At 42.6% G+C, this 27,500-nt stretch overlaps 2 protein-coding genes across 3 annotated transcripts in view; one reads left to right on the top strand and one right to left on the bottom strand.

Moving 5' to 3' along the window:
* Nucleotides 1-5,473, bottom strand: part of casq1b (calsequestrin 1b) — a 33,769-nt gene extending 28,296 nt beyond the window's left edge. Inside the window, exon 1 of one of the 2 annotated variants that reach the window (XM_048236247.1) lies at nucleotides 5,022-5,473. In XM_048236247.1, coding sequence (XP_048092204.1) covers nucleotides 5,022-5,258 — 237 coding nt within the window. In that variant the 5' untranslated portion in view covers nucleotides 5,259-5,473. The remainder of the gene's footprint in view (nucleotides 1-5,021) is intronic. The other variant, XM_048236248.1, reaches the window with a different exon arrangement.
* A 10,377-nt stretch (nucleotides 5,474-15,850) lies between these two features.
* The window catches only part of LOC125289377 (astrocytic phosphoprotein PEA-15), a 44,315-nt gene continuing 32,665 nt past the window's right edge, over nucleotides 15,851-27,500 (top strand). The window contains exon 1 of the mRNA XM_048236158.1: nucleotides 15,851-16,168. The gene's annotated coding sequence lies outside the window, so the exon portion shown is untranslated. The remainder of the gene's footprint in view (nucleotides 16,169-27,500) is intronic.

Genomic DNA, 27,500 nt, shown 5'->3' with positions numbered 1-27,500 from the left:
AATATTGTTACTTATTCTTATAACTTATTCTGACTACCATGAGGCTCCATGACTTTGTTAACACAGGGCATCTGAACACACAAAACAAATGTTGATCATTTTCATAACAATTTGAGTGTTTTATTTAACTTTAGAACACCCATGTGTATTCCCAATCAAAAATTACCGGCCATTAGAAATGAATGGGTGAGAAAATGGTCAATGTATAAAATTGAGTCCAGGCACATAGTTATTGATTAGATGGACTGTACTGTATGTGTACTTATGTACATTAACACACACACACAAACACACCCTGACTCCCCCTCTTTGCTTCTATGCCAGCACCCACTGGAACCTTTCTCAAATAGAATCTTCCCCTTTCTGACTTGCATGAGCTCAGGTCAATGAGGCCTGCAGGCCATAAATAGCAAATGGAAGTTCAAATCTGGTTATATCTTATAGAACACAAGCTGATACAAAGATCTATCATAACATTAGATGATAACATATGTTCTACTATGGATTTATAACAAGTTATAATGCAGCGGTCATTTTTCACCAGGAACACAAAACTAATAAACATGAAACGAACACAACAGGAGAAACTCCTGATCTTATCCACTGCTGTGAGATTTCCACCTGTATTTCTTCCTCATAAATATTACATGGATCTGTTTGTCTTCCTGTGTTTATAATCAAGTGGTGTAGACAGAAAATGTATAAGGTCCCAGCAAACATTTGAAAAAAAAAAAATTGAAATAAGAATATGATATAATTTGGTGCAACAAAATTCAAATAACAATATTTGTGGACAAGTTGTTCTCGACAACATTATGGTTGATATCTCCACAATGTCTCCTTTGCCATGTGTTAAAAACAGAAAGTAGGACAGCTGTAATGTCAGAATGGCTGTGCTACACAGAGATGAAAGCAAAAGGCGTTTACCAAAGGCCTGTATTGGTTGTTTAGACAGTTTATTAGTGACCGACAGCTGCATTTCTCTGCACATTTGCAGTTTTTGAAAGCGTGCCATTGCTCAAATGATAAATGAGATGGAGGAAATGGAGACAGCAGGAAGAGGCAGAGGAGTGAGAGATGGAGAGAGAGAGAGACAGAGATAGAGATGGAGAGAGAGAGAGAGAGAGAGAGAGAGAGAGAGAGTGGTGGGGATGTGAAAAGATGTCACCCAAGCTCTGAGGAGGATAATGATATGCCCGTAGGAATGTACTGTGTGACAAAGGTCAAAGTTCAATTATGACAGCGAGCTGGGTAAGACACCCAAGGATCTGAACACTTGGATTCTGCTTTAAAAGTAACTATCTTTGATCTGAAGCATCCATGACTTACATTTTTTATGAAGATTCACTTCTTTTTCAAGGAATCATAATTTGACAGGGGCCATTTTGGAAAGTGCTATAATAAGATAAAACCCTTACTGAATTACTCGGGTCCTTTTTTGGACACATCGAAAATGTTTGGCTGAGGTTGTTTCGCAACCCACTGTCAACACTTTCTCTGTAAGGGATGACAAGACCAAGTGAGGTTTCTCATTGCCATTAAGGGTCACTTTCCTAGACGCCAGCATGCAGTCGCTAAGAAAATCTAATTAAATGCTTCAACAACATGTCCCTGGACAGAATGAAATAAATGTAATTACACAGATTGCTGTGATTCACCCTATGATTTTTGGAGCCAGGTGCCCTTGGATGCTGGTAGACCAGAGTTTTCCAACAATTCACACGTTGACAACAACAAATCGCCGTATCAACAAAAATGCTTCTGGCTGCTGTATCATTTGATTCCCTCTCCAGTGAAAATGTGTGATGCACTTAGACGCACCTGTGCTCTGAATATTATTGCTCTTGTATTTATCACTAGCATGTACTTGTGATTTTTACCAAGAATTTAACTCAGGAACACAGGAAATAAATCTAATCACATTCTAAATACTCTGGAGCATCCGCTTGTCCTAACTGCATGCAAGCCTCTGACTGTCGCATAGCATTGAGTGCTCTTTTAAATATGCCGTTCCATTAGATATGTCGTTTCTATTATGTTATTTTCCTCGTTCAAAATAGCAGAACAACGTGAGCGAAAAGAAAGAAAATAGAAACGAGGCGTCAAACAAAAGTTCTGCTGAAAATGTAATCTAACGTCTTCGATGCTACCGCTCGCTTGCATTGCATGCAGTTACGACACAACACTTTTAGAATGCCAGGGACAAACAAACTCACAACATTGTGCATCTGTGCAATATGGTATGGCTTGGTTTAATGAACACTGATGAAATTCAGCAGGCTAGCTGTTCAGTAATTTGTGTTTGTTAATGTAATTTGACTGATGGTTCATTCATATTCATTTATTCATCAGTGCTGTGAGTTATTTCATTTAGGAGATTTTAGATGAAAATGTAAAATTGTTAGTAAACACAAAACCTAAGCTTATGCTTATGCTGATATTTGAAAATGAGAGTGATACTACAGAAAGAGAGCTGTAGAGAGAAGCAAGAGAGAGAAAGTGAGAGAGCAAGTGAGAAAGGAGTTTATCTCAACATGCGAACGTCAGCGAGTTCAACACTGCATTGCACACCTGCTTGAGCCATGGAGTGATGGTGTGTGTCTCAAGCATACTTGACCCCTCCATGCAGAGGTCAAGGGATGATGCCACCATCAGCAGGTATCAATGTCCCTCCTACAGTTCGCCTGCCCATCAAAGTCCCAAAAATGATACACTACACTATAGTTTCTCTCCCATCTCTCTCTCTTTTTTTTTTTTTTTTTGAGAATTGCACCATGGTGCTGGAGCCATCTGTCTCGGCTGTCAATGATTATTTTATTTTATGACCTCCTTGCACTTTTGCCTTCCTCCTGTTGCACTCTGACTCTGCAGAATACCTGTACTGTAACTGAGAGAAGCAAATCACCATTGAGGAAGCTGCTATAGTGGAATAGTGCCTATTTCAGTGATGATGACGATGATGATCAATGATGGTGATTTCATTCAATGTTGTTGTATCATACTATAGTGTTATTGTATTAATAATTATATGTACTGTATGTGTTGTATTTTATTATTGTATAACCTTTTCTGATTCAAAATAATATCATTTGAATGCAATATTTATGTCCAGCTGAAAATGCTGGAAATACTCAAGTCATGGTTCTGAGTTAGTTTTCCTGAAATTCACTTCTGCTGATGAGATTTCCATGTTCCGCTGGTTACCTTCAATTCAGTTTATTCCCCAAACGTATTCCTCTTTACCAGGTCCAAATCACATGAAAACACCCTCTCTATTAGTTTGTTTCCACTTTTTTTTCTACCTGGGCAGGGCTGTGAAAACGTTCTGTGCTTCAGAAATTCAGATTGCTTTATGCAATGAAAAACTTTGGCTGGAGTATGTGTGGATTTGTAAGATTAAATTAGTGTAAAATCACATTCCCAGACACATTCCCCCAAATAAAATCATAAGCAGAAATGTCTCCAAATATGAATGAAAGCTGGGGATTATGTGTTGTCACGTCCCCTGGGTGCTTTTAGCCATGATGTCCGAAGCGCTCGCTTGTCCCGGCCTATTTACGGACGTGACTTACTGCAGCCCCTGTAAGGGGACACCAACATCGGGATAGTGGGCACTCTGTGTGCCGCTCCCGCAGCCGACCCTCATACAAAACACACCAGCAGGAGTTCAAACCCCTAACAGAGACAGTGTGTTTGTGTGTGTGTGTGTGTGTGTGTGTGTGTGTGTGTGTGTGTGTGTGTGTGTGTGTGTGTGTGTCTGAGAGAGCAAGATGGAGACAGATAGAAGGTAAGAGGACGTTGAGAGATGAAAGAAGGAGATACTTCAAATGGAGGGGGAAAGAGAGATCAGACTATTTAAATAGAGAGAGTGATAGTGTTAGAGAGAAAGTCAAAGGAACAAACACTTCAAAACAGACACTGAGTTTCTGTGTGTGTGTGTGTGTGTGTGTGTGTGTGTGTTTCGTATGTCTGTGTACAAGATAAAGTAAAAAGAGCCAAATGGAATTGGTAGACAGAGATGAAAACCTAAATTGAGAAAGTACAAGGGGAAAAAAGCAACAGACACTGTAGGAACACATAGACAGAGGGCATATGAGTTTGTGTCACAAAAGCTTCAAAAGCCCAAATGGCCTTGGGTTGGGTTTTCACATAAAAGCTGAGTGATAGCAGTGAATTATGACTCCGAGCCCTTTGCTTTTGGTGGATGCTTTTAAGACATTATGCAACGTTTCCATCTGCAATGACCCTATCTCTACCTGGACAGAGGACGCTGCTGCTGCAGGTCATGTATTCATTGATTTTCAGGTACAGAACATAGTGTGTACAACCACACTGAAAAACCAACACAAATGGCTCCATATTATCCACAGAGATTCATGATATTTCTACACTCCATTCTGCTCTAATACTCTAATAAAATGTAAAATGTCCAAGTTGTCATATAGCCGATTTTCAATTAAATGTTTGCATCACATGAGATTCAAAAGGATTCAGAGGAATCAGGAGAACATCTGGAGATAAACATGTCAAAGACCAGGAAGTCAGCCAGACCACACAGTATAACCTCAGTCAGTGTCCCACACCCATGACCACAGCTAAGACCCAGAGACAGAATAACCCAGACCCAGAAAGTGGAAGTCTATAAACAGCATCATATCCCATAAGTTCACCAATTCACCCACAACCCACATCAGCCGCTCATTTAGTCTAACTCTGACATACTCTAATACAACAAATCCTTGATAATTGACCCAGAACACACAGAAAGGACTAGCAGGCTCTGTGTCTGTCTTTTCCCACCTGTTAGCAACCAACGCAGAACCTCATCCTGGACCATCCATTCTGCAGTAAGAAAATCTAGCATCACATTTCCATAGCCTCTGCCCAGCCCTAAACCCCACCATAACCACTAGAACCCTCATCCTTTCCTTGCAGAAGTTGTCCAGGGGCCTCCGAACCCATACACACCCACCCACACCCACACCACACACCACCGCTAACACACATACACACACACACACCTCAAGGACCAGCTCCTCCAACTCGAACTGATTCTGGGCGGCGCGGTTGTTTGCAACGTGCCGGTGCAGGTACAGCACCATCACGTCATACTGCTTCATCACGGTCTTGTAGTTGCTGTTGTGCAGGACGTGCACGCGGTCCTTGCCATCGTATGTGGGGATTTCCAGGCCCTTCTCAGCCCAGGCGAGCGCGCCCAGAGCCAGGATCGAGCCCAGGAGCACCCAGGCCCACTTCATGGTTCCGCTATAACCCAAAAGGGCTCCTGCAAAATTTTTGGCTCTTGTTTTTTTTTTTTTTTTTTTAGATTAAAATTGTTTGTTGTTGTTGTTGTTGTTGTTGTTGTTTTAAGTTCACTTTGTTCCTGAAACGATCAGAAGTTGGGTGTCAATAGGAACAAGGTCCAGTTTGCTTCCCCGCCGCCCAGAGAAGAGCAGGACTAACAGCTGAGACCCCCCTTTTTAAAAAGCACACACACACACACACTAACACTACACACACACACACACACACACACACACACACACACACACACACACACACACACACACTAACACACACACACACACACACACACACACACACACACACACACACACACACACACACTAACACACACACACACACACACACACACACACACACACACACACACACTAACACACATACACACACACACACACACACACACACACACACACACACACACACACACACACACACACACACACACGCGCGCATGCATGCACACTGACACCAAGCACCGCGATGAGATGGTGGAATGGGTGGGCTCTAGCTGACGAAGTTGAAGTGTGAAGCTACGTAGGCAGAATTGTGTGTGTGTGTGTGTGTGTGTGTGTGTGTGTGTGTGTGTGTGTGTGTGCTACAGGAGGGGGGTGGGAGTTAGGGATGATAGGGCGGGTTTGATTGGAAAGGAGACGAGGGGACAGGGAAAGCTGTTGAAGCCAGAGGTGGGGAGGGGCTTTGGAAGCTCATGGTGGACAGCCAGCACCTGTTGCTTCTGGGAGAGGTAGAATGTCAGAGAGAGGGAAAGAGAGAGAGAGAGAGAGTAAGAGAGATGCTTGTAGATACCAACTTAAACAACATTCACAAAAATAAAGAGAGCAAGAGACTGAAGAGAGAAAACCGAGAGAGAAAGAGAGAGAGAGAAAGAGAGAGAGCTGTAAAATGCCATTACCATATTAAGATTTGCAAAGGGCTACGACCCCCTCTAAAAATAAAAGTACTGCCAGTCGATGGGACCAATATGGCCTCCAGGGTGTCCATTGTATGACACCGTATCAGTCCAATGGCTACTGAAGTGTCCATTCCACCATGGCACAAACATTTGGCGACTGAGGAAATTAACTCACACTGAACACATTGTGGCTTTCAGGACAATGCCATTGTTGTCATGGCAATAAGTATAAGTATATATACTCTTTTGATTCCGTGAGGGAAATTTGGTCTCTGCATTTACCCCAATCTGTGAATTAGTGAAACACACACAGCACACAGTGAACACAAAGTGAGGTAAAGCACACACTAATCCCGGCGCAGTGAGCTGCCTGCATCTACAGCGGCGCTCGGAGAGCAGTGCCTTGCTCAAGGGCACTTCAGCCGAGCCTGCTGGTCAGGGTTCGAACCGGCAACCCAAGGTTACAGGTCCGAAGTGCTAACCAGTAGGCCACGGCAGCCCCACATGGTTGTTATGTAAAATGAGATGTGCTTGTGAGGATGTGAAGAATTTCAGATGAGTGACAGATTAACACATTTCTGATAAGTTATTACATATCACCTGTGAATGAAGAAAAAAATAGTAAAAAAGTAGTGCAAAAGTAGTAAAGAAGTACTGTAAGAAAGTTTGAAAATAAATGTAGGCTAAATAAAAATGAACAAATTAACAATGCAAAAAGAGATTTATTACTGCTAAAAAGTGAGACAACACAGGCCAAGAAATATTGTTATTGTAAGATTGATACTTACTGTAGTCCTGATAACAAATACATATATAAAATAGACAGGTGGAGAGAGAGAGAGAGAGAAAGAGAGAGAGAGAGAGAGAGTGTGTGTGTGTGTGTGTGCGTGTGAGAGAGAGAGAGAGAGAGAGAGAGAGAGTGTGTGTGTGTGTGCGTGTGAGAGAGAGAGAGAGAGAGAGAGAGAGAGAGAAAGAGAACACATACTGTATCCTTTTCTGGGCTGTGCATGCTATTCATGAGCATGGTAAGCACATACAACAACTGTATATTGTGTACACTCACATATTTATAACTGATTATGTGTACTCCCTGCCTCCAAACACACACACACACACACACACACACACACACACACTGTCCTCTCCCTGACACACAGCTTTGGAGCCTGTCATATATTGCTTTACAAAGTGAAAGCAGAGAAGGGAGGAGTTATCTATAATTGTCAACTGACACCTGATCTGCCGCTCTCTCGGCTTCTTTGCTGTTTCACACTGTTTTTTTTTACTGAGGGGTGCAGGTCAAGATTAAGATCTAAATTGTTGGACTGTTTGCTACTGTCTTGTAGCACAGTTTTGTAGACTGTTTATCAGATAATGAGAGAGGGCAGTTTTGTGTCATGCATTGTGATTGAATGTCAGTCTTTTTATATGTGTTTAGTTTATGTTGTGCTTATGTTGTGTTTGTGTGTAGCAGCTGCATCAGTGGTAGTAGTAGTAGAATTTGTAGTAGTAGTAGTAGTAGTAGTAGTAGTAGTAGTAGTAGTAGCAGTAGTAGTAGTAGTAGTAGTAATGCTCAAAGCCCTTGCCATAAGAAATAATACTTAGAAGTAATAGTAGCATATTAGCCTGTTTAGTACACAGACCTTCTCAATTGGAATTGAGAGTGTGTCTGGACAAGGTTCATTGACTTATGACTCCCAGCAGGGGCATAACTAGCTGTGAAATTAAACTTAAATTGGTGCATTAAACTCTCACCAAATTGTTTCAGAAGTGCAGCAATCTTGTAAACTAAAGTTTTAAATACAGTTGTATACTCAATTCCAAAGAAATACACGTCCATTAGCTATTGTATTTGCATGCCCGTGTTTTAGGGACATTGGGAATGGGCTTCAATGGCCTTTTGGCTCCTGCAGAGCAAATCCCAAATTTGCCAAATGTTCTTCTGGGTATTCCCTGGCTATAATTTTGCATATACAGTATACAGTATATCTCTCTCTGTATATATATATATATATATATATATATATATATATACATTTGCATTTTCTTGAGTGTGTGTGTGTGTGCTCATACGTCAAACTCAGCATTTCACATCCAGACACTCCACACAACACTGCCCTCCTCTGGTAGGAGTCGTAACGGCACTCAAATGCCCCTGCCCCTTGTGTATGTGTGTATGCCAGTATAGAGGAGAGTGTATAAACCCTCACCTAGGACACATCCCTGCTCAGTTCCTGCTCGCTGCTGAACTCTTGCAAAGCTCATAGTTAACACATGCATGCAAACTTTATCTCAAACCTTATGATGGCCTAAAGTAAAATTGTTTACTGAATATAAGCTGGTTCTAAATTCTTGACTTGATGTAACAGATGGGAGTCAGTCTGATGAAAAACATTCGGTTTTAAGTTTTTTTGCCAAGAAGTAATAGTTATTAAATTCAAAAAAACATTGTGGGTGTATGTTAAACCATGCGTAGGTTGGGCTCTTTGGCTTGAACTCCTTTCCAGTAGAGCAAGACTCTCGGGAGAGAAGGGTTCTGCATTCTGACCATTCTCTCTCTCTCTCTCTCTCTCTCTCCCTCTCTATCTTTCGGTCTTCGGTCTCCGTGGTAACATGCCGATGAGGAGAGGTGCCGCTGGCCGGCTGTGCCAAACCTGAGCAGAGCTGCAGAGGAGAGCATGGCACCTCTCAGCACAGGCGCTAATGAACGATAGCACCGCGTCAGAGCTGGAGAGGGAGAGAAAGAGAGAGAGCAAGAGAGAGGGAGGGGGGGGTGGAGGGAGGGGGGAGCAAGAGAGAGAGAGAGAGAGAGAGAGAGAGAGAAAGCAAGAGAGATGGGGGAGTGGAGGGAGGGTGGGAGCAAGAGAGAGAGAGAGGGAGAGAGAGAGAGAAAGCAAGAGAGATGGGAGATTATAGAGACACAAGAAAAAGAGAGAAAAAGAGTGTGTCAGAGAATGGGGAAAAGAAGAAAAGGAGGATGAGGAGAGAAGAGAGAGAGAGAGAGATGGAGAGGGGGAGAGAAGAGAGAGAGAAAAAGAGGTGAGTTGCAGGAAGTAAAGGAACAGAGGGAGAGAGAGACATGGGTGATAGATAGATAGATAGATAGATAGATAGATAGATAGATAGATAGATAGATAGATAGATAGATACTTTATTGATCCCCGAAGGGAAATTCAGGGGGGTTTCAGTAGCATACAGACATCACACACAACATGCACTTACAGCAGAAATGGTAAATATAAGTAGAAACATATTATCAAACTCCACTGTACAATAGAGACAGTAGGAGATAAGAAAAACTAACAAAACTAAATACTAAATATACTATATAAATAAATGGAAAAAATCCAGTGTGCTTGAGGGTGATCAAGCATGAGACGCTTGTAGTGACAGGGCCTGTAGTTCTGTGTGCATGGTGAGGTTCTCAAGAGAGTGAGTGTCATGGTGAAGGTGCAAAAAGTAGTCCAACAGTAGTCCTTTAGTTATGTGTGCATGGTAAGGTGCTCAAGAGAGTGAGTGTCATTGTGAAGGTGCAAAAAGTAGTCCAACAGTAGTCCTTTAGTTATGTGTGGATGGTAAGGTGCTCAAGAGAGTGAGTGTCATGGTGAAGGTGCAAAAAGTAGTCCAACATTAGTCCAACAGTGCAACAGTGCAATAATAAGGTCTAGAGACCAGCATAAATAATATAGACAATGAGATGATAATAATGATATGAGGGAGGGTGACGGGGGGGTACGAAGACGGAGAGAGACAGCTGAATAAGGAAGGAGGGAAAAAAAGATGGAGCCATGATTAGGAAGGGAGGAGGGAAAGAGAGAGGGAGCCATGATTAGGAAGGGAGGAGGGAAAGAGAGAGTATCTGAGAATAAAAGGGAGGGATACAGTAAAAAGGAAAAAAAGGTCTGAATACAGTGATGAGAAAAGATGTGCAAGGGACTGAAAGGCAGAACGAAAACAGAAAGGTGGCTTTCATTGTATATTACATGAATACAATGAGGCAGAGGAGGAAATAGCAGATTGCAATTATGATGACAGTGATGGTACCATCATGCCCTTGAACAGATTGTGGATGAACATTAAAAACATCATATTATTCATGCACATACAGTATGTGTAGAAAAAGACCCCCCCTCCCACATACACACCCACCCACACACATGCATGCACACCCCCACACACATGCGCCACACACACACACACACACACACACACACACACACGCACGCACACACACACACACACACACACACACACACACACACACACACACACACACACAATTCTCTCCTCTCCTGACCCCTCCTGACCACATAAACACCAGTTATTATTGACCCCACTTCCCAGAATCACCCACCATCTTGCTATAATAAGACAGGTGCACCTGAGACAGGAGACGTACCTCACGTCTCACTTATCATGGAGCAGAATGCTAACCCCAGTTGAAGGTTCCGGACCGGTGACACCACAGCAAGTGAGTCTAATAGGTGATTCTTCTGAAAAATCAGAATTGAAATTCTTAAAACTACCAGTTCATATGACCACTGTCTGATTTTGAGAAAATGCTTACAGAATAAATGGTTACACTGACATCATCACTAAGTATTTTGACTATTTTGTTTATAGCAGTGGCAGTAACTTGTCATTTTGTTGACACTGACATGTTGATTGGCATAAATATTTGCTTTTGTGACTTGAACTAAACATTTTGAGCAAGATGCATGCTTTTGCAGGTGATCTACTGAGTGATACAGTTTGTACAAATTGTTTTGAGAAATGCACTTAGTGTTGTGCAAATGTTGATGATAATTCAGTAAAGGCACCAAAGTGACTAAGAAAAACTGTGATAAAGAAGGTTTGAATGATGTGTTTTTTCCTCTATAGTACATAACAATGGATTCTGGCTGACTCCTTCTGAATGATGATAGCTGAAATGAAGTACTTCACAGAAAAACTATGAATGTGTTTGACCAGTGAGCATGTGTGACCATCCATAGTACCATGTGAGCCCTCTTACCTAACAGATTTATAACAATGGACTACAGCCATCTCAAAAAGAGACTTAGGACCACACATATCAAAAATTGACTTTTTTTGGATCAATAGAGATATGAAGGGCTCTCAAATGGCGAATGTTCCCTGGTGACAAAACACAAACACAACAGTTTGCTTGTGGTTTTCATGTTGCTTGGAAACCACGACCAGGCCGATGACTAAGAACATGCCATGAACGGTTGGTCAGAAATCTGTGAGTTTTGGAGCTTTTTCTCTCCGTTTCTTTGGCAAACTATTCACCACCAACTCCTTCTGTTGTGTAGATAACACATACACAGACACACACACACACACACACACACACACACACACACACACCTACGTGGTATTGACACAAACTATGAAAAACTGAAAGTGTGTCTTCCCCAATTTCTACAAGCAACTCTACTGATCTCTTCATATATATATATATATATATATATATATAAAATAAAATAAAAGGAGGATATTATCTCTTTAGGGTACACACACACACACACACAGAGACACACAATCAGAACCATAGAGACATCATCATCATTTCATCATCATAATCATCATCACCATCATCAACATAATTTCATCATCATTATCATCATCATCATCATCCTCATCCTCATCATTTCATCATCATCCTTTAATCATCATCATCGTCATCATCATTACCATTATCATCATTTCATCATCATCATTTCAACCTCATCATCATTTCATCATCATCACCTTTTCTGCACTGATCACCAGTAGGCCTACCATCACCATCATCATCCTCATCATCATCACCTTCTTTCTAATCATCATCAACATTATCATCATCATCGTCGTCATCAAAAACACAAATAAATATGTATTAGTAATATCCATCTCAATAACATGCAAGGATAATATCCTTGCTTCACTGTAACACAGCAAATTCCCCCTATTATGTTTCATAACAAAGCTGTGTCCAACACTGCCCAGTTCTTCTGTGATACCAGGACAGGACTTTATTAGAAATCTTATCTTTATTAGAAATTTTAATCTTACTGTGACTGAGGCCTGCTCAGAGTTATTAGTATCTGATTAAAGGGGTGACATTCAATATTTGCTATGTACATACTGCAGTCTCATGCTACATCTGGTACATCGCTTTTTTCTCTCTCTCTCCTCTCTCTCTCTCTCTTTCTCTCTCTCTCCTGTCTTCCCCTTTGACCCATTCTCTATGTCCTCTTTCTCTCTCCTCTCCTCTTCGTCCCTAGTTTCCTGTCCCCTCTCCTGTTCACCTACTTCTCTCTATTTCTACCTAACTTCTCTCTTTTCTCAACTTCTGTCCCATTTCTATATCCTCACTCCTCTCTCTTTCCCTCCCCTCTCTCTCTCTCACACTCCTCTCTCTCTCTCTCTGTTTCCTCTCTCTCTCTCTCTCTCTCTCTCTCTCCCTCTCTCTGTCCCCCTCTTCTGCTTGGCTGGGCAGTGTGTGGTATCAGGCAGAGAGAGGGGTAATGGAGACAGGCTGAAATGACTCTGCAGTTTCTTTGTGTCGTGTGGTACACTGTTGACTCATCGCCGACCGCCACCCCCTCTCACTTCTCCCCTACACCCCACCTCCACCACCCCAACAACCCCCACCCTCTCAACAACCAGTTCCATTCAGCGACATCCCAGAACAGGCAAATAAGAGAGAGAGAGAGAGAGAAAGAGGGACCTAGGGAGAAGATGACCAGTCAGAAAGACACACAGAAAAAAAAAACATGGCAAAAAGAACCTTCTGGAATCGTCAGATGATAGGGACATGTGCAGGCCATGTGGCTTCTGGAACAAAAAAGAAATGGATTAATTAAAAGAGTGAAAATCGATTTATCCTAATCTTCAGAACTCTGAACTATTTTTGCCTCTCTCATCTCTTGAATTTGTCCTTTCTCTCTCTTTCTCTCTCTCTTTCACCCTCTTCTCTCTCTCCCTCTCTATTTGTGTCCCTGTGAGTTCATGTTCCGGGGTGCTTTTTGTTGTTGAGGTTGTTTTGCAAGAAGCCGACTCTCTGAAGGGCCTCTCTTCTTGTTTCAGTAAATGAGGTGATCTTGTGATGGGAAATAAAAACTTCCTTATTAGAAACTCTGCTGGAGCCATGACACACACACACACAAACACACAAACACACATTCACACATTACTGGCGGTTTCTAAACTTAAATACAACTATCCTTTCGTGTACACAAAAATGTGCTCTATCTTACGCAAACTTGGGCATTGACGCATTCGGAAGTTTGCTGTAAACAAGTAAACAGTCACGTAAAGCATACACATACAGACTCACAAGCACAGAGAACTTGACAACTGTCCTAGTTACAATGTAAGAAAATAAGACACAGACACACAAATATCGAGCAGACCTCTCTCTCTTTCTCTCTCTAATCTCTCAATCTCACACACACACACACACACACACACACACATGCACAAGTTATGACGTTAGTGCCAGCGTAAACACAGACGTGGTCGGGACAGAACCTTGTGACCCTCCCTCCCTCATCAAAGAATGAAGAGGTGGTGATGAGCAGAGCACATGTGGTGGAACGGGCTCGTGTGTTCTTACGTAACATTTCCCATTTCCCTCCTGCTCGCTCTACTCAGCCTGCCCTCTGCATGGATGCGTGCTTCGAGTCGCAGGCAGCGTGTGGCTAATGCCGGCCCAATGCATGCTGTTCCTCTTCTCGTATTTGGAACCACATTGCAGAGGGGCTTCAACTTCTGGAAGTTTCCGTATATACACACGAGGGGGCTTGAATATATGTGCTTTCTCAGACCACATATGATGACATGGCCATATTGGTTTTTTTACAGTTAGTTGTGATGTTTTCATACATAATAAATAATATGTGGAATTCTATTCATGTGGTGGTGCGGCAGACCTTCCACAGTATGAAAACAACTTAATAGCAGATAATTCAGATCCTACCACCGCCCTCACTATACACACACACACACACACACACACACACACACAAACTCACACACACACACATGGACAAGAGGTGCAGACAGGTAAAGGCAACCCCCCTCCTCTATCTCTAGGGCGAATCTACAGCGTTGCAACAGACATACTGTTTGAGACAAAACAGATTCAAAACACATTCAAATCCTGGACGTCACATTCAAATAATGAAATGCTGTGTCTCTACATAATTACGTTTTCTCCATTTCCACACCTGAGTTGTTTGTGTAATGTATCAAACTTGCTTTTTGATCCTCAGAAATTATATTTCTGATATTATTTTTCACTTCACCACATTAAAAGTTGTGTTTTCAATGGGCACACCATTAGGTGCACAGAGTTATAATGGCTAATGCTTCTTATGAGTGCAGCAGAGTTCCTGCTGTAACTCAAGTCTCACAGTGGCATTTAGTTTCCATCGCATAAAGAGAAATAATCACGTTCATTTAAATGGGCTCAGATCCTGTTACAGTGACTATATGTCATTTGGAAGGCAATTTATTTTGAGTTAGGGTTGGCTGGTGTGGGTATGTGTGTGTGTATGTGTGTGTGTGTGTTACAGGGGGTCTGTGGGTATGAGGTGGTCTCAAATAATGAGAAAAGTGTGAGTGTGTGTGTGCGTGTGCATATGTGCATGTGTGCGTGTGTGTGTGTGTGTGTGTTTGCATGTGTGCGTGTGTGTGTGTGTGCGCTCACAGATGGCTGTAACTTTAACTGTAGGGTCATAATGAGTCTTTTGCCAAGATATTACCTGCTACAATACAGGATGTGAGCTGATGGATTTTGGGGATATTAGCGAAAAACAAATACTACTAAACAATAGTAAGTAGAGAGAGAGAGAGAGAGAGAGAGAGAGAGAGAGACCCTTGCTCTGAGAAAAACTCTAGGAGACAGTTTTGACTGGGAACCTAAAAGGCAGCGGCCCTCCCTAATTAAGATGTTGGGATGACAGGTTAGCTTACCACTGACTGAGTGGGACTATCATTAGTTTCAACATGACTTCCTGACTTCCTACATCCATTCATTATCCCTGGACACCTCAGGACAGGACATGGCACCTCTGTATGTATGTCAAGCACTCCCGTTAATGAGCATGCAAAATATACAGAGCCTGTTGTTGTCCTGTTAGCGAGTCCATTCACTGTCCATTGACTACAACAGGGTGATCATTTGCACAATTTCGAAACATAATTAATCTCAAATAGCCTATATTATAGCCTACACATCCAAAAAAGTCGATGCAAATTCTGTCACTAAATCAATGAGTCGGTGTTTAATCCCTTGTTTAAAACAAATCATAAATAACAGGTCATTTGAGAGTCGCCGGCGAGTTTTAATAGGCCAGGCCCGTGGCTCCGCGCTCCGGACGTGCCTTTGAAAAATGACAGGGGAGGAAGGCAGCGGGAGCGGGACGAGTTAGGGAATTGTTAGTGGAGGGCAGAAAATAAAGGAGGTGGGATTTTCAGACCGGATAGCCCAGTGACATCAGGGCGGAAAAATGTGTGTGTGTGTGTGTGTCGGAACCAGACAGCGCGTGTGACGGAGAGCGAGAGCGCGAGAGAGAGAGAGAGAGAGAGAGAGAGGAAAAGGCGTTTCCATTCTTAAACCGGCGAGACTGTGTGTACGCATAAGCACGATCGACGCGAGCACAGCAACTTCCCAGGACCAAAACCGCTCTCAAACATCTTGCCTGCCCTCTTCACGCGCAGCCGTTTACAATTTGTTCATTTGAGATATCCAAAAATACACACTGTCTACGGCGACGCTGTATTTTGTGCTAAATTAAGTGATATTAGCAAGGTTTGGATTATTATACAGGGTTGTTTAAAGCCTTCATAACCAGTTATAGAAAATAACTGGACCACGATAACGGGAGAGCTGCCTCCATCACCGCTTAGAACACGCGAGCATCACAACGACCGACGGCTGACTCATTATCTTCGTTCGAAGTAAGTAACGTCCACTGTCTTGATTGGGAGTGGTTAAGTAATTTGAAATATATCAATTGCCTACCACGTTCCTGCAATCGTTCAAATAACATTTCTCTCATTAAATCTGGGGTTCAACAACGTGCATTCCGCCACATGCTCTTATGTGTGGCAGTAGCCTATCCTACATTGGATATGACTTCCTTTAGCCTACTCAAAATAGGCAATGGGATTCTGAGGATTTTGTAGGGGCTACTCGTCATCTGAAATATTGACAAATAAAACACTTAATTTAGACCACCACAGTGTTTCGCCGTCGTCTTTTCTCGGTTGGGTACAAGTAAACATATAGGATATTATATATATCCTAAAATAACATTTTGTCGACTGTGGTCTGTGCCCTTGGTGGTGTCAAAACCGTGCATAAATGTGGGTTCTAGTGTTATTATCATAAATATCGTTTTGTCGCCTTAGTAGTGCACAAGGGCGTGCGCTCCTATAGCTGTGATGCCTCGTTGGAATGCAAACTATGAAAAAATCGTACTCATTCTATTAGCAAAAAAACGTTATCCGGAGCATTCCACAGCATGTGGGTTTCTCTCGTTTTGTTATTAACTACTTCCTTATACTGTTGTCAACCGGTGTCTTGTTATTGTGTGTTGTCGGTTGAACGTTAGTTTTTCTGAGTCGTGACATCCACTGATTTGTGTAGCCTACCCGGCGTCTCCCGCACAGTGAATTGGTGCCTCCATGGACAGTACACGGCTTTATTATGTTATCTTCTTGACATACATACATTTAAGTGTAAATAATTGTGGAAAATCAATGTGTTCAATATTATCCTGAAGTTTGAATAACTTCTACCAGCTGTTCACGGCAATGGTGGTGCACTCGGCGGAATAATTCATTATGAATACATACTGGGGAAAATGCTTTTGATTCATGTGTGTAGTGACTTAATTTAAAGTGATTCAGATCATTTGTAGCTCAGATGAGAGAGTTTGACTTGCCACTGGCCGTAGAGAAGTCTGCACTTTCGAATTTAGAGTAGGCCTATTGATTTCCGCGTCAGCTCAGGCTAATTGCTGTGAGCGCGCACAGTCCGGCCAGCACAGCAGAACCGTGCTTCACCCTCCTCACCCTCTTCCTGTCTCTACCGACAGCAACACGAGGAAGGGGAGTTGGCGATGGCGGTGGCAGGCAGTTCTGTACTTGTGGTCGATGTTTTGTTGGCAGACAGACAGTCAGTCAGCCAGTCAAGAGGGTTTTCTGTAAGTTCCGCCGTTTTGCCCGAAACCTTAAACCGCTAACCGGGACCGTGCTGGCAAACAGTGGAAAGAGCCTTTGACCGCTTTCAGTCCCCACTCTGTGCCTCGGCCAAGTCCTCTGACTCAGGACTCTGACTCCGTCAGGAGGAGGCTTCTGGCGAGCCATTGCCGGCCTGGCAGTTCAAACACCCAGGGTTAACCATCTCCTTAAATGCTCCTTTTTTCTCCTAAAATACACTAGCCGAAACTAGACTATGGAAAAGTGCCATGGTTTGTTATGTAGGCTACATTTTGACAATGTGATGGTGTCCTGGACATATTTGAGTATGAATCAAATTCAAGTGCTTTCTTTTCTCCAGGTCTGGCATGTTTTCTGATGTGCCAGGGATTGTTTGACCTTCCTAGATCTCAAACCACAATTTCTGCTTTGGTACTCAGGTGTTCTCACAGCAGAGCCAAAGGGCAAGTGCTATTGATTGTGCTTTATGTGGGCTGTAGATTTGGCAGTTTGTGAGTGTGGAAGGCTTGGCATTTGTCCTAACTGATATATTGGCAGCACATGTATACACAAAACAGGCTTGCTGAATTTGCTCTCTCCCATGTTATTTGGTCTGTGACTGTGGCTTCTGCATGAGTCAAACGTCATAGTGTGCACAATTTGAGGGGTTTTAGCAAATGTGGCCACATAACAATCAAAACACCTGGACATAATATGGTCTAAAGCCCAGACTGTTTTAGTAGAAAACCAGACAGATTGGCTAGCAACCGTATTTGAGACTACTGCATTTAGTTACTGTATGGGTCTAGTGTTGTAGCTGGTGCTCTGAATGATACATGATTTGCATACAAAATTGTTCCACTAATGTCTCTGGATTGGAGGGTATCTCTAATACGGGTTATACAAGGTTGATCATCTGGATTATTTTGTAGGTGTGTGTGTGTGTGTGTTGTTGTTTATGTTGCTGTGGTTGATAGAGATGATGGTCATTCAGTATATTTTCAGATGGGACTGTGTGAATTTATTCTGGGCAGATGACTTCTCGCTCTGTCTCTGCACGTGTGTTTGTGTACAGCACTGGTTGTGTGTTTGTTGCGGTTATCCGTCGATGTGGAGTGGCCGACCCATCATGCTCCAAAGCTGCCTGTGATTTCACACTAATCTCCTCTAATCTCTTATAAGTGTCTCTGTGGGTCAGCAGTCACCCTGCCCTCTGTCCCCCCCTCTCTACACTCTTTCAGCCACTCACTCAGTCACTCACTCACTCCGTCATGCCTTCATCTCTTCTTTCTTTCATAATCTTTCCCACTCACACTCACTCAGTCACTCATTCCTCAGCTCTGAATATCTCGTTCACTCACTCATTCACTCCTGCCTGCCTTTATTCCTTTAAGCATCTCTTTTCCCTTCTCACACTCAGTCACACATACACACACACACACACACACACACACACACGCACACACACACACACACACACACACACACTAACACACTTTAAGCTTCCCTCTATTCACCCCAGATAGCATGATCAGTTTAATTCCCATATAGATCGGGATGTGCTGTGGAAATGTCTTGATGTACTGTACATCATGATGGGATTTAATCTTCAGGGACATTTGTTAAAGTAGTACTTGTCTGTTGTATGCTTACTGTACATCTTTTAGAATGGAAAGGCCATATTTATCTTTTATATTTGTTTGTTTTTACTAAAGATATTTTTATCAATGGAGTGTATACTATACTCTATGCTGGTATCATATGTTTTTTGATATAGTCACAACAGTCATAATCTGTACATGACAGTAGTCTTTTTGCATTCTTATCTGTGTTCAAGTATGCACTTGTTCCAAGGCTTTTAACAGTAACATAACAGTAAGGAATGGATGCTTCCTCAGTGCACTAGTTTCCGATCACTCACAGTTGTGTGGAGGATGTGGCATATGAGGCAGGGTTGGATGCCAGCATGGGCTGTGTGTGTGTGTGTGTGTGTGTGTGTGTGTGTGAGTGAGACAGAGAGAGAGCATGCATGTGTGTGTGTGTGTATGTGTGTGAGTGTGTGTGTGTGTGTGCCAGATAAAGATTGAGTTTGTGCATGCATGGGTGTTTACATACATATGTGTGTGTGTGTGTGTGTATAAATGAACATGCTGAAACGTCTGCCGGCATTGCCCATGCCAAGGAGGCTACTGGATGGCTGGCATTGACCTCGATGACCCCCACAATCCGTCGTCCACCCCCTCCCTAAACCCCCCACACACACACACACACACCCACCCCTGGTCCCACATAATCCACTCTCTGCCTGCTCTGATGAAACGTCTTGCTGGGAGTAATTTGATGTGATTTGAGCTGATTCGAATTAATCGATGTGATGCTGCATAGCCTTGGTGATGGAGAGCACTAGGAAAGAGCTATGCCTGCTTGCAGTGTATGAAAGTGCTTATGTGTGTGTGTGTGTGTGTGTGTGTGTGTGTGTGGGTCGGTGTGTGTGTGTATGTGTGTATGTGTGTGTGAGTGTTGGATATGTTGTAGAATGGGGTTCTATGCCTGATGAGCAGTTTCTCTCCTACAGTGAAGCTGTAAGCTACAATTGATAACACCATTTGTTAATTTTTACAGAAAATGGAAATTCTCCTTAACAATCTGTCCAAATGAGTTGCCATCCCATGAAAGGGAGCTTGTGCATAAAGAAAGGGTAGCCACCATCTCCAGGTCTTTCTGGTCATATCGCCAATTCAGTGCCTGTTTTTTTTTTTTAATCCTGCCCTCTGCATGGTGCTTCTCATGTTGTAATGCTGTTGTAGTGTCTTGTGTGTGTGTGTGTGTGTGTGTGTGTGTGTGTGTTTGTGTGTGTGTGTGTGTGTGTGTGTGTGTGTGTGTGTCTGTGTGTCTGTGTGTCTGTCAGAGCTTTAAGAGATGCATGCTTAACCATCAGAGAAATAGACAGATGCCAACAGGAATATGCTGTACACACCTGGTGCCTGGGTGTATGCATCTGTGTGTGCGTGTGTGTGTGCGTGTGTATGTATGTACTTGTGTATATGCATCTGCTGGATATGGATGTCTGTTCAACCACACTGGATGAAGGCTGTCAGGCAGAGTGCCGGTCCATTGGTTGGTCAGTGCTTCTGTGCAGCTGGTCTGCACGCCCATCCATTAGTACAGTCTCTCTCTCTCTCTCTCTCTCTCTCTCTCTCTCTCTCTCTCTCTCTCTCTCTCTCTCTCTCTCTCTCTCTGTCTCTCTCTCCCCATCTCCCTATCCTGTGATGTGCCAGGTTCATTCTTCCTGCTCGCCTGCCTCCTCCTCTCCGCTCCAATGTGACAAGCAGCACCTATCAGCATTTTGAAATCGAAAGGAAAAGGACAAGAATGTGGAGAGCACCGGCCTCAACCCCCCTGAGTATTAGCATTTAATGGACACACTCCCCCCACACATCAGGCCAGCACAGCTACAGTGACTGCTGCTTTTCAAAACAATAAATCTGCTCGCTAGGATCACAGGCACATGATGCAGAGATAGCCATGAATATGAATGAATATGTAAACAAAAAACAGTCTCTCTCTCTCTCTCTCTTTCTCTCTTTCTCTCTCTCCTTTTCTCTATTTTTATCTCTGTGTTGTCCTCATTCTATTTGCTCGTTGGGTTGAGAAATTGCCCGTCCCTATGTGCCTGGTGTTCACTTGTTGGCGATCTGAGTCATCACCTGGGATCTCTGTCTCTCTTTATCCATATATGATGCCTGTATGCGCTCTGCCCTCTGCCCTCTGCCCTCAGTTGGCATAGCTTTGCCCTGCTTGGCATGGAGCTCTGTGCCCAAGTTCGGAGTATGGGGTGGAGAGGCATGGCGTTGTGTTCCAGCTTGTTGTTTTAGAGGAAGTGTCACAGTGTTTGTCCAAGCAGTCTCTGGCTTTGGAATGGAGCCAAATAGCTCAAGCCTCGCATACAGAGGTGGATGGTCTCTCTCTCTCTCTCTCTCTCTCTCTCTCTCTCTCTCTCTCTCTCTCTATCTCTCTATCTCTCTTTCTTTCTATCTTCTCTCTCTCTCTCTCTATCTCTCTCTCTTTCTTTCTCTCTGTCCATGTCTTGTCATGTAGGCTACAGACATGTTGCTCTTTGTCTATCATGCAAATAAAATGGACCAACGTGCAAAAACCTACACATGCTCTTGATACACAATAAAACACACACACACACACACACACACACACACACACACACACACACACACACACACACATAGACACAGACACACACACACACACACACACACACACACACACACACACACACACACACACACACACACACACACACACACACACACACACACACACACACACACACACACACACACACACACACAGACACACACACACACACACACTCACACAGTACTATAGTGTATAGTGTTTTGCATGAGCGGATGCTTCACTGAGTACATTTCTGTTGTTATCTTTCTGCTAAGCTTTTCTCCTCTCTACGCCTCCTCTCCTCTCCTCCCTTTTTCTTTGACCTTTCATTAGGAGCAGTTCACCAGGCAAACCAGCCCAAAAATAAATAAAATACCACACATGCATGCTGGGTAGGGGTGGGGCAAAATATTGATACGGCAATATATCAATATAACTTATTTTGGTGATACATTATCTGGTCCCAAATATTGATATTTTAACTAAATCATTAAATTGTACATTTTACATTCAAAATGGAATCATCTGCCAATTTTATTTAACAGAGTCCCTACTTTATGTATCCTCGACGTGACACTTATCAGATGAATGAGGGTAATCCTCAACATATTGTCAAATTATTTTAATATTTTTAAGAGGCACTAGGCTGAGACTCTATGCACTTTGTACACTGCTTTAATTCAGTCATGAAATGTAATGAATAAATTCATTCCAGTTTATTGCCTTTTTCTCCTTCTGTAGATTACACAGATATCATACCAGTAAATTCATCTTTTTCAATGTATTGAGTATTGCGGGAGAACCATGATGCAGGCAAACAGTGACAGTATCGATTTGTGAGTTCCTCTGATCCCCATCCTTAGTGAGTAATCTTAAACACAGAGATGTCTTGACAGCTATCAGTCCCCACACACACATTTCCAATTCACCTAGGCCTAGTACACACACACACACACACCCACACACACACACACACTAACACACACACATAAACACACACATAGGCATCTACCTCCAGCCTAACCTAGAGGCACACATACACCCTCCTAGACATGTTAATTACTGCTACTGGTCATGCTTTGAGTGTTATATGGTTGCCATGGTGACTTTTGTTGGTCTCCTTTTATGGCTTCTATGAGTGATGTAATGTTTTGCCACCCTCCACTCCCTCAGTCGATGAACTCTGTCTCCCTGCACGTTTCAGTCAGTTGCATCCTTTTTGGTTGCCATGGCAGCACACACATCCACTCTAGAATTGAGTGTGAGCACATCTTGGGAAAAAAAGACTGGGTATGTTGAGGTTTAGCACACTCACTCGCACAACAAACACACACACACACACACACACACACACACACACACACACACACACACACACACACACACACACACACACACACACACATCCAGAAAGCACACCCATATTCACAGGGCTATGCATATATTTCTGTAGCATCTGATGGTTTAGAAAACCTCCAGAACCACATGAGACTGACCAATAACATGTAGGCCTAAACAATCCATTGGCGGTTTTCCCCTCCACTAAGTGATACATTAACCATTTCCCGAGTGCCACGACCAAATTTCTGGGTGCTATAAACTATTCATTGAGTGAAACAGTGATCTTTGAACTCTGACAACATTGTTCATTCAGTAGAAGCTTTTATACACAATTACCCTTAATTGAGAACACACCGCAGATGATAGTGGTTGGCTGGTGAAACACAATAAAGTGTCTAATAAAATGGCTTTATATTAAGGCTCTTTAAAGTAGTATTGATTTACTAGGGCAGTTAAAATTGATAAAATATTAACTACATCACTTAGATTATTACTGAATGTTTGTTACTGAATTGTTGGGGCTGTCTAATAAATTGAGATACTAGTTGGTAGATGGATAGAATATGCCATTAAATCACATTAGAGAAAAAAAATCCCTACTATTCTATATAAATACTATAGGTTTTTCCAGGATAATTTCCCTAATTTCTCAATTTCCCAAAAAGTTGGCATGCTCCTTTATCACAATAACAAAGACTTTGTACCTGGCTGAAACAATGCAGTGATTAATGGTTTAGACTGGTGTATGAGGAGCATTAGAGTTGGCTACAATTACTTTTAGGGTTGTTTAAACCAGACAAAAAGGTCATTGGGATCTCCGAATTGATCACACACCTTCAGTGTCGCCTTTTAATGAACCAATGCTGTTTACTCGTGAGAGGTTACTACGGTGGCCTAAATAGAAAAACACACACACACACACAAAATCACAACAGCAAATCACAAAACACAGCCACAAATTAAAAATCACAAAGACAATCACAAAACACAGCAGCTAATCAAAAAGAGATTTCCTAATTGCCATTGTGTTTTGTGATTTGCCATTGTGATTTTTGATTTACTGTTGTGTTTTGTGATTTGCCGTTGTCAACACAACAGTTGTCCTATTTGTTGTTGTGTTGTGCACTTCAGGGCCACCATACAGGGTAAACTGGGAGCACAGTGGAAAGCCTGCCATTTGCATAAAAATTGTTTTAGAAGTCTATGTTTTTTGGAATGCACTCAGTGCACAGTGTAGTCAGTTCCATTGATTTTAGTTGAAGCTTGTTGTTGCATCATAAGCTCTGCGAACACAATGCTACAGTTTCAAGTGGTGTGTTATTGTGGCCATTGCCATGGTAACCAGCCTATAGCGAGGGCCAGTTAGGAATGATGGCCTCAGCAGGATTGTTTCTGTCCCAGAGCCAGAGGTCTGACATTGACGGCAGAACGCCATTCGACATAAACAATCACTTCCCCCTCCGTCACACAAGAGGACTCAGATGCACACACGCACACACACACACACGACACACATGCACATAATCACACACATAGATGGGCGCAAACACACACACACACACACACACACACACACACACACACACATACACACACACACACACACACACACACACTACACACACCCATATGCACATTGCACATAATCACACACGTACTGTAGATGGTCGCAAACACACACACACACACACACACACACACACACACACACACACACACACACACACACTAGGGCTAGGATAAACTATTGTTTTTTAAACGATTAATCTAGCGATTATTTTTTCGATGCATCGATTAATCTAACGATTCATTTTTTCAATCCGATTCGATTTCGATTCGATTCGATTATCGATTATCTCTCCATTAATTGACTAATAGCAATTTATGCATGTTGATTTACATATCTGAATGGAAAAACATGAATTCCTAAACAATATATGTTTATTGCTCTTAAAATTCCAAAGTAAAAGACTATACAAGTGCAAAGTAATGCATTCTTAGTCAGAGGTAGCATTCAATAAAGTTCAGTAGTAATTGAGTGCCTGTCACTTTAAGACATTCGTGAGCAAACCCTCGCAATTGTAACACTAACAACACAGTTAAAAGGCTGCTGATGTGTGGATGCAATTCATACGTAGCCTAGTTAGTTCAAATAGCGGTTCGTACTTCTCCTTGAGACAATCACTTTTAAGTCTTGGGAAACACTTCCATTTACATCGGGATTTTGCAAACATTCAGTGTCAGAGTCAATAAAATGAGCCCTACATGAGTAACGAAATTGACAAGCAGCTGTAAGTAAGCATGCTAAACTCAACATCCAAACAGTATTCTAACGTTAGTTTTGAGATGTTGCTTGATTGCATAACTTAGTTTAGTCTCCTCAGTGTATTATGTTGTGATAAGACCTTAGCGGAGTTAACTTTAATGCAGCAGTTTTGAACAAATTTATGCAGCATGGTCACAATGCTAAGCGGATTTAATAGCAATTTAGCCAGCCATGTTCTATGCAATGCTTCTATGTGGCAACAACAATCCTTCAACAATCGTGAATGAATATTTTGTTAAATGCACATGCACAGGAGGGGCAGCGGGCTCGTTATGAGAGAGAGGGGGCGGGGCAAGGAAAGGCTGCGGGCTCGTGATGAGAGAGAGGGGGTGGGGCAAGGAAAGGCTGCGTGCGTAAAACGCGCAGCTCAATGAAATGAATGAAATTAAATTACCCACGTTGCTACTTCACTCTGGCGGGTGTTTTGGGTCTGACGAATCGACACGCATATTTTGCGTCAACGTATTTTTTGCGTCGACGTCATCGATTACGTCGACGCGTTGTCCCAGCCCTAACACACACACACACACACACACACACACACACACACACACACACACACACACAAACAAACATAATCACATACACACATGCACACACACACATATACACATATGCACACACGCATGCATAAATGGGTGCACACGCATAGACACACACAGACACACACACTAGCCATTAACTAGAACATTAGGCACTAAAAACACACTGAAGCCCCTTCTGGAAGTGTGAGCAGCATCTCAGAACGAAACGGGAAGTGAACTCACCGGGGATGTTTCCTACTTCTCACACTCACCACACACACACTTCCCACAGACACCGCACAAATTCACTGCCTATGCACGCTGTCTGCATGTTTTATTGTCCATTGTTGGGGGTCTACAGGGATTCTTTTGAAAAACTGCTGATGAGAGCTTCCTCCTCTCCTCACTTAAGAGATCTAGTCCATGATTTCAGTCTAGCACACTTTTTTTTTGGCAATTTCAGCCATTTGCGCCTCACAGTCCAATAGCTGTCTGTTCTCTCTCTCTCTCTCTCTGTGTGTGTTTTTACTGACTCTGGAAACAAAGATAGTGACTCGGTACGAGCCATGTACAGTGACAGCCAAAAAGAACGTGCACTGCGTCTTTAAACATTTGCCTAGTTTGGGTCTAACAAACATTATGTGTGTTTTTGAACATCATGGCTTTCTTGAGTTTGGTGCATTTCCCCGCAGGCCTCCCAACTTCCCCAAATCTCGGCGGCCAGGCTTGTTTTGGGTCCCTTTGCTGCTCTGGGCTATTTTTAAGACAGAGAAACTGTTGTGTAGCTTTAATCAGGAGTTTGGCTAATATTTGCTGTGTGTGTGTGTGTGTGTGTGTGTGTGTGTGTGTGTGTGTGTGTGTGTGTGTGTGTGTGTGTGTCAGGAGACTCCAGCTGTGACCCAGCGCTCTGGCTATGTGAGGTTATGTCATCCTGTCTTTGTATTTCTGTTTTTCTCCCTCTCTTTCTTTCTCTGTCTCTTTCCCTCTCTCTCTTTCTCTCTGTCTCTATCTCTCTCTCTCTTTCATCTGGATGAAGTCCAGCAGTCAACAGCCTAACTGCCATTATCTGTCCTGATAATACCCACTCCGGAAGAGAATGCTCCCCTCTCACTCTCTCTTTCTGTCTCTGTTTTTCTCTAGCTCTCTCTCTCTCTTTTCTCTCTCTCTCTCTCTCTCTGATGCTGCCTCTCTCTCCCTCTGTACTGGCTCTGTGTGTGTGCGTGTGTGTGTGCTTATTTCCTGTCCTACATTCTGCACATAGCACAGCAGATAGCAGATATGCAAATGGAATGGCTGGATTGCTACAAAGCTTTCTGTTGTTGGCCGGAAGAAGGCTCACTGCTGAATATTGTTGCTAAATCATGGATCAGCACAATAAATACAGTATATCAAGATTAGACCACTTCAAATACTCTCTCTCTCTCTCTCTCTCTCTCTCTCTCTCTCTCTCTCGTAAAATGCACATAAAGTGCATACTCACACATGGGGCACATAAACAGCTGTGGTGGATAGAAGTAGCATTGCATTACTGAAAATGAAAATGCAATATAACATTTCTCAAACACAGTGTACAGACCATTTTATCAGCATTTGTTTATGTCTTTATTTATTTAGTGTATGTCATGCATTTTAGCCATGTGAAAGCTTATTCAGTATTACTCTGGGTCCAATGCACTTTCCATTTTACCACACACACATTGCA

This window comes from Alosa alosa, chromosome 24 (genome assembly GCF_017589495.1).
Source record: "Alosa alosa isolate M-15738 ecotype Scorff River chromosome 24, AALO_Geno_1.1, whole genome shotgun sequence".
NCBI classification, from domain to species: Eukaryota; Metazoa; Chordata; class Actinopteri; order Clupeiformes; family Clupeidae; genus Alosa; species Alosa alosa.
The sequence above is the reverse complement of the archived record's forward strand: the minus strand, read 5'-3'. Positions and strand labels throughout refer to the sequence as shown.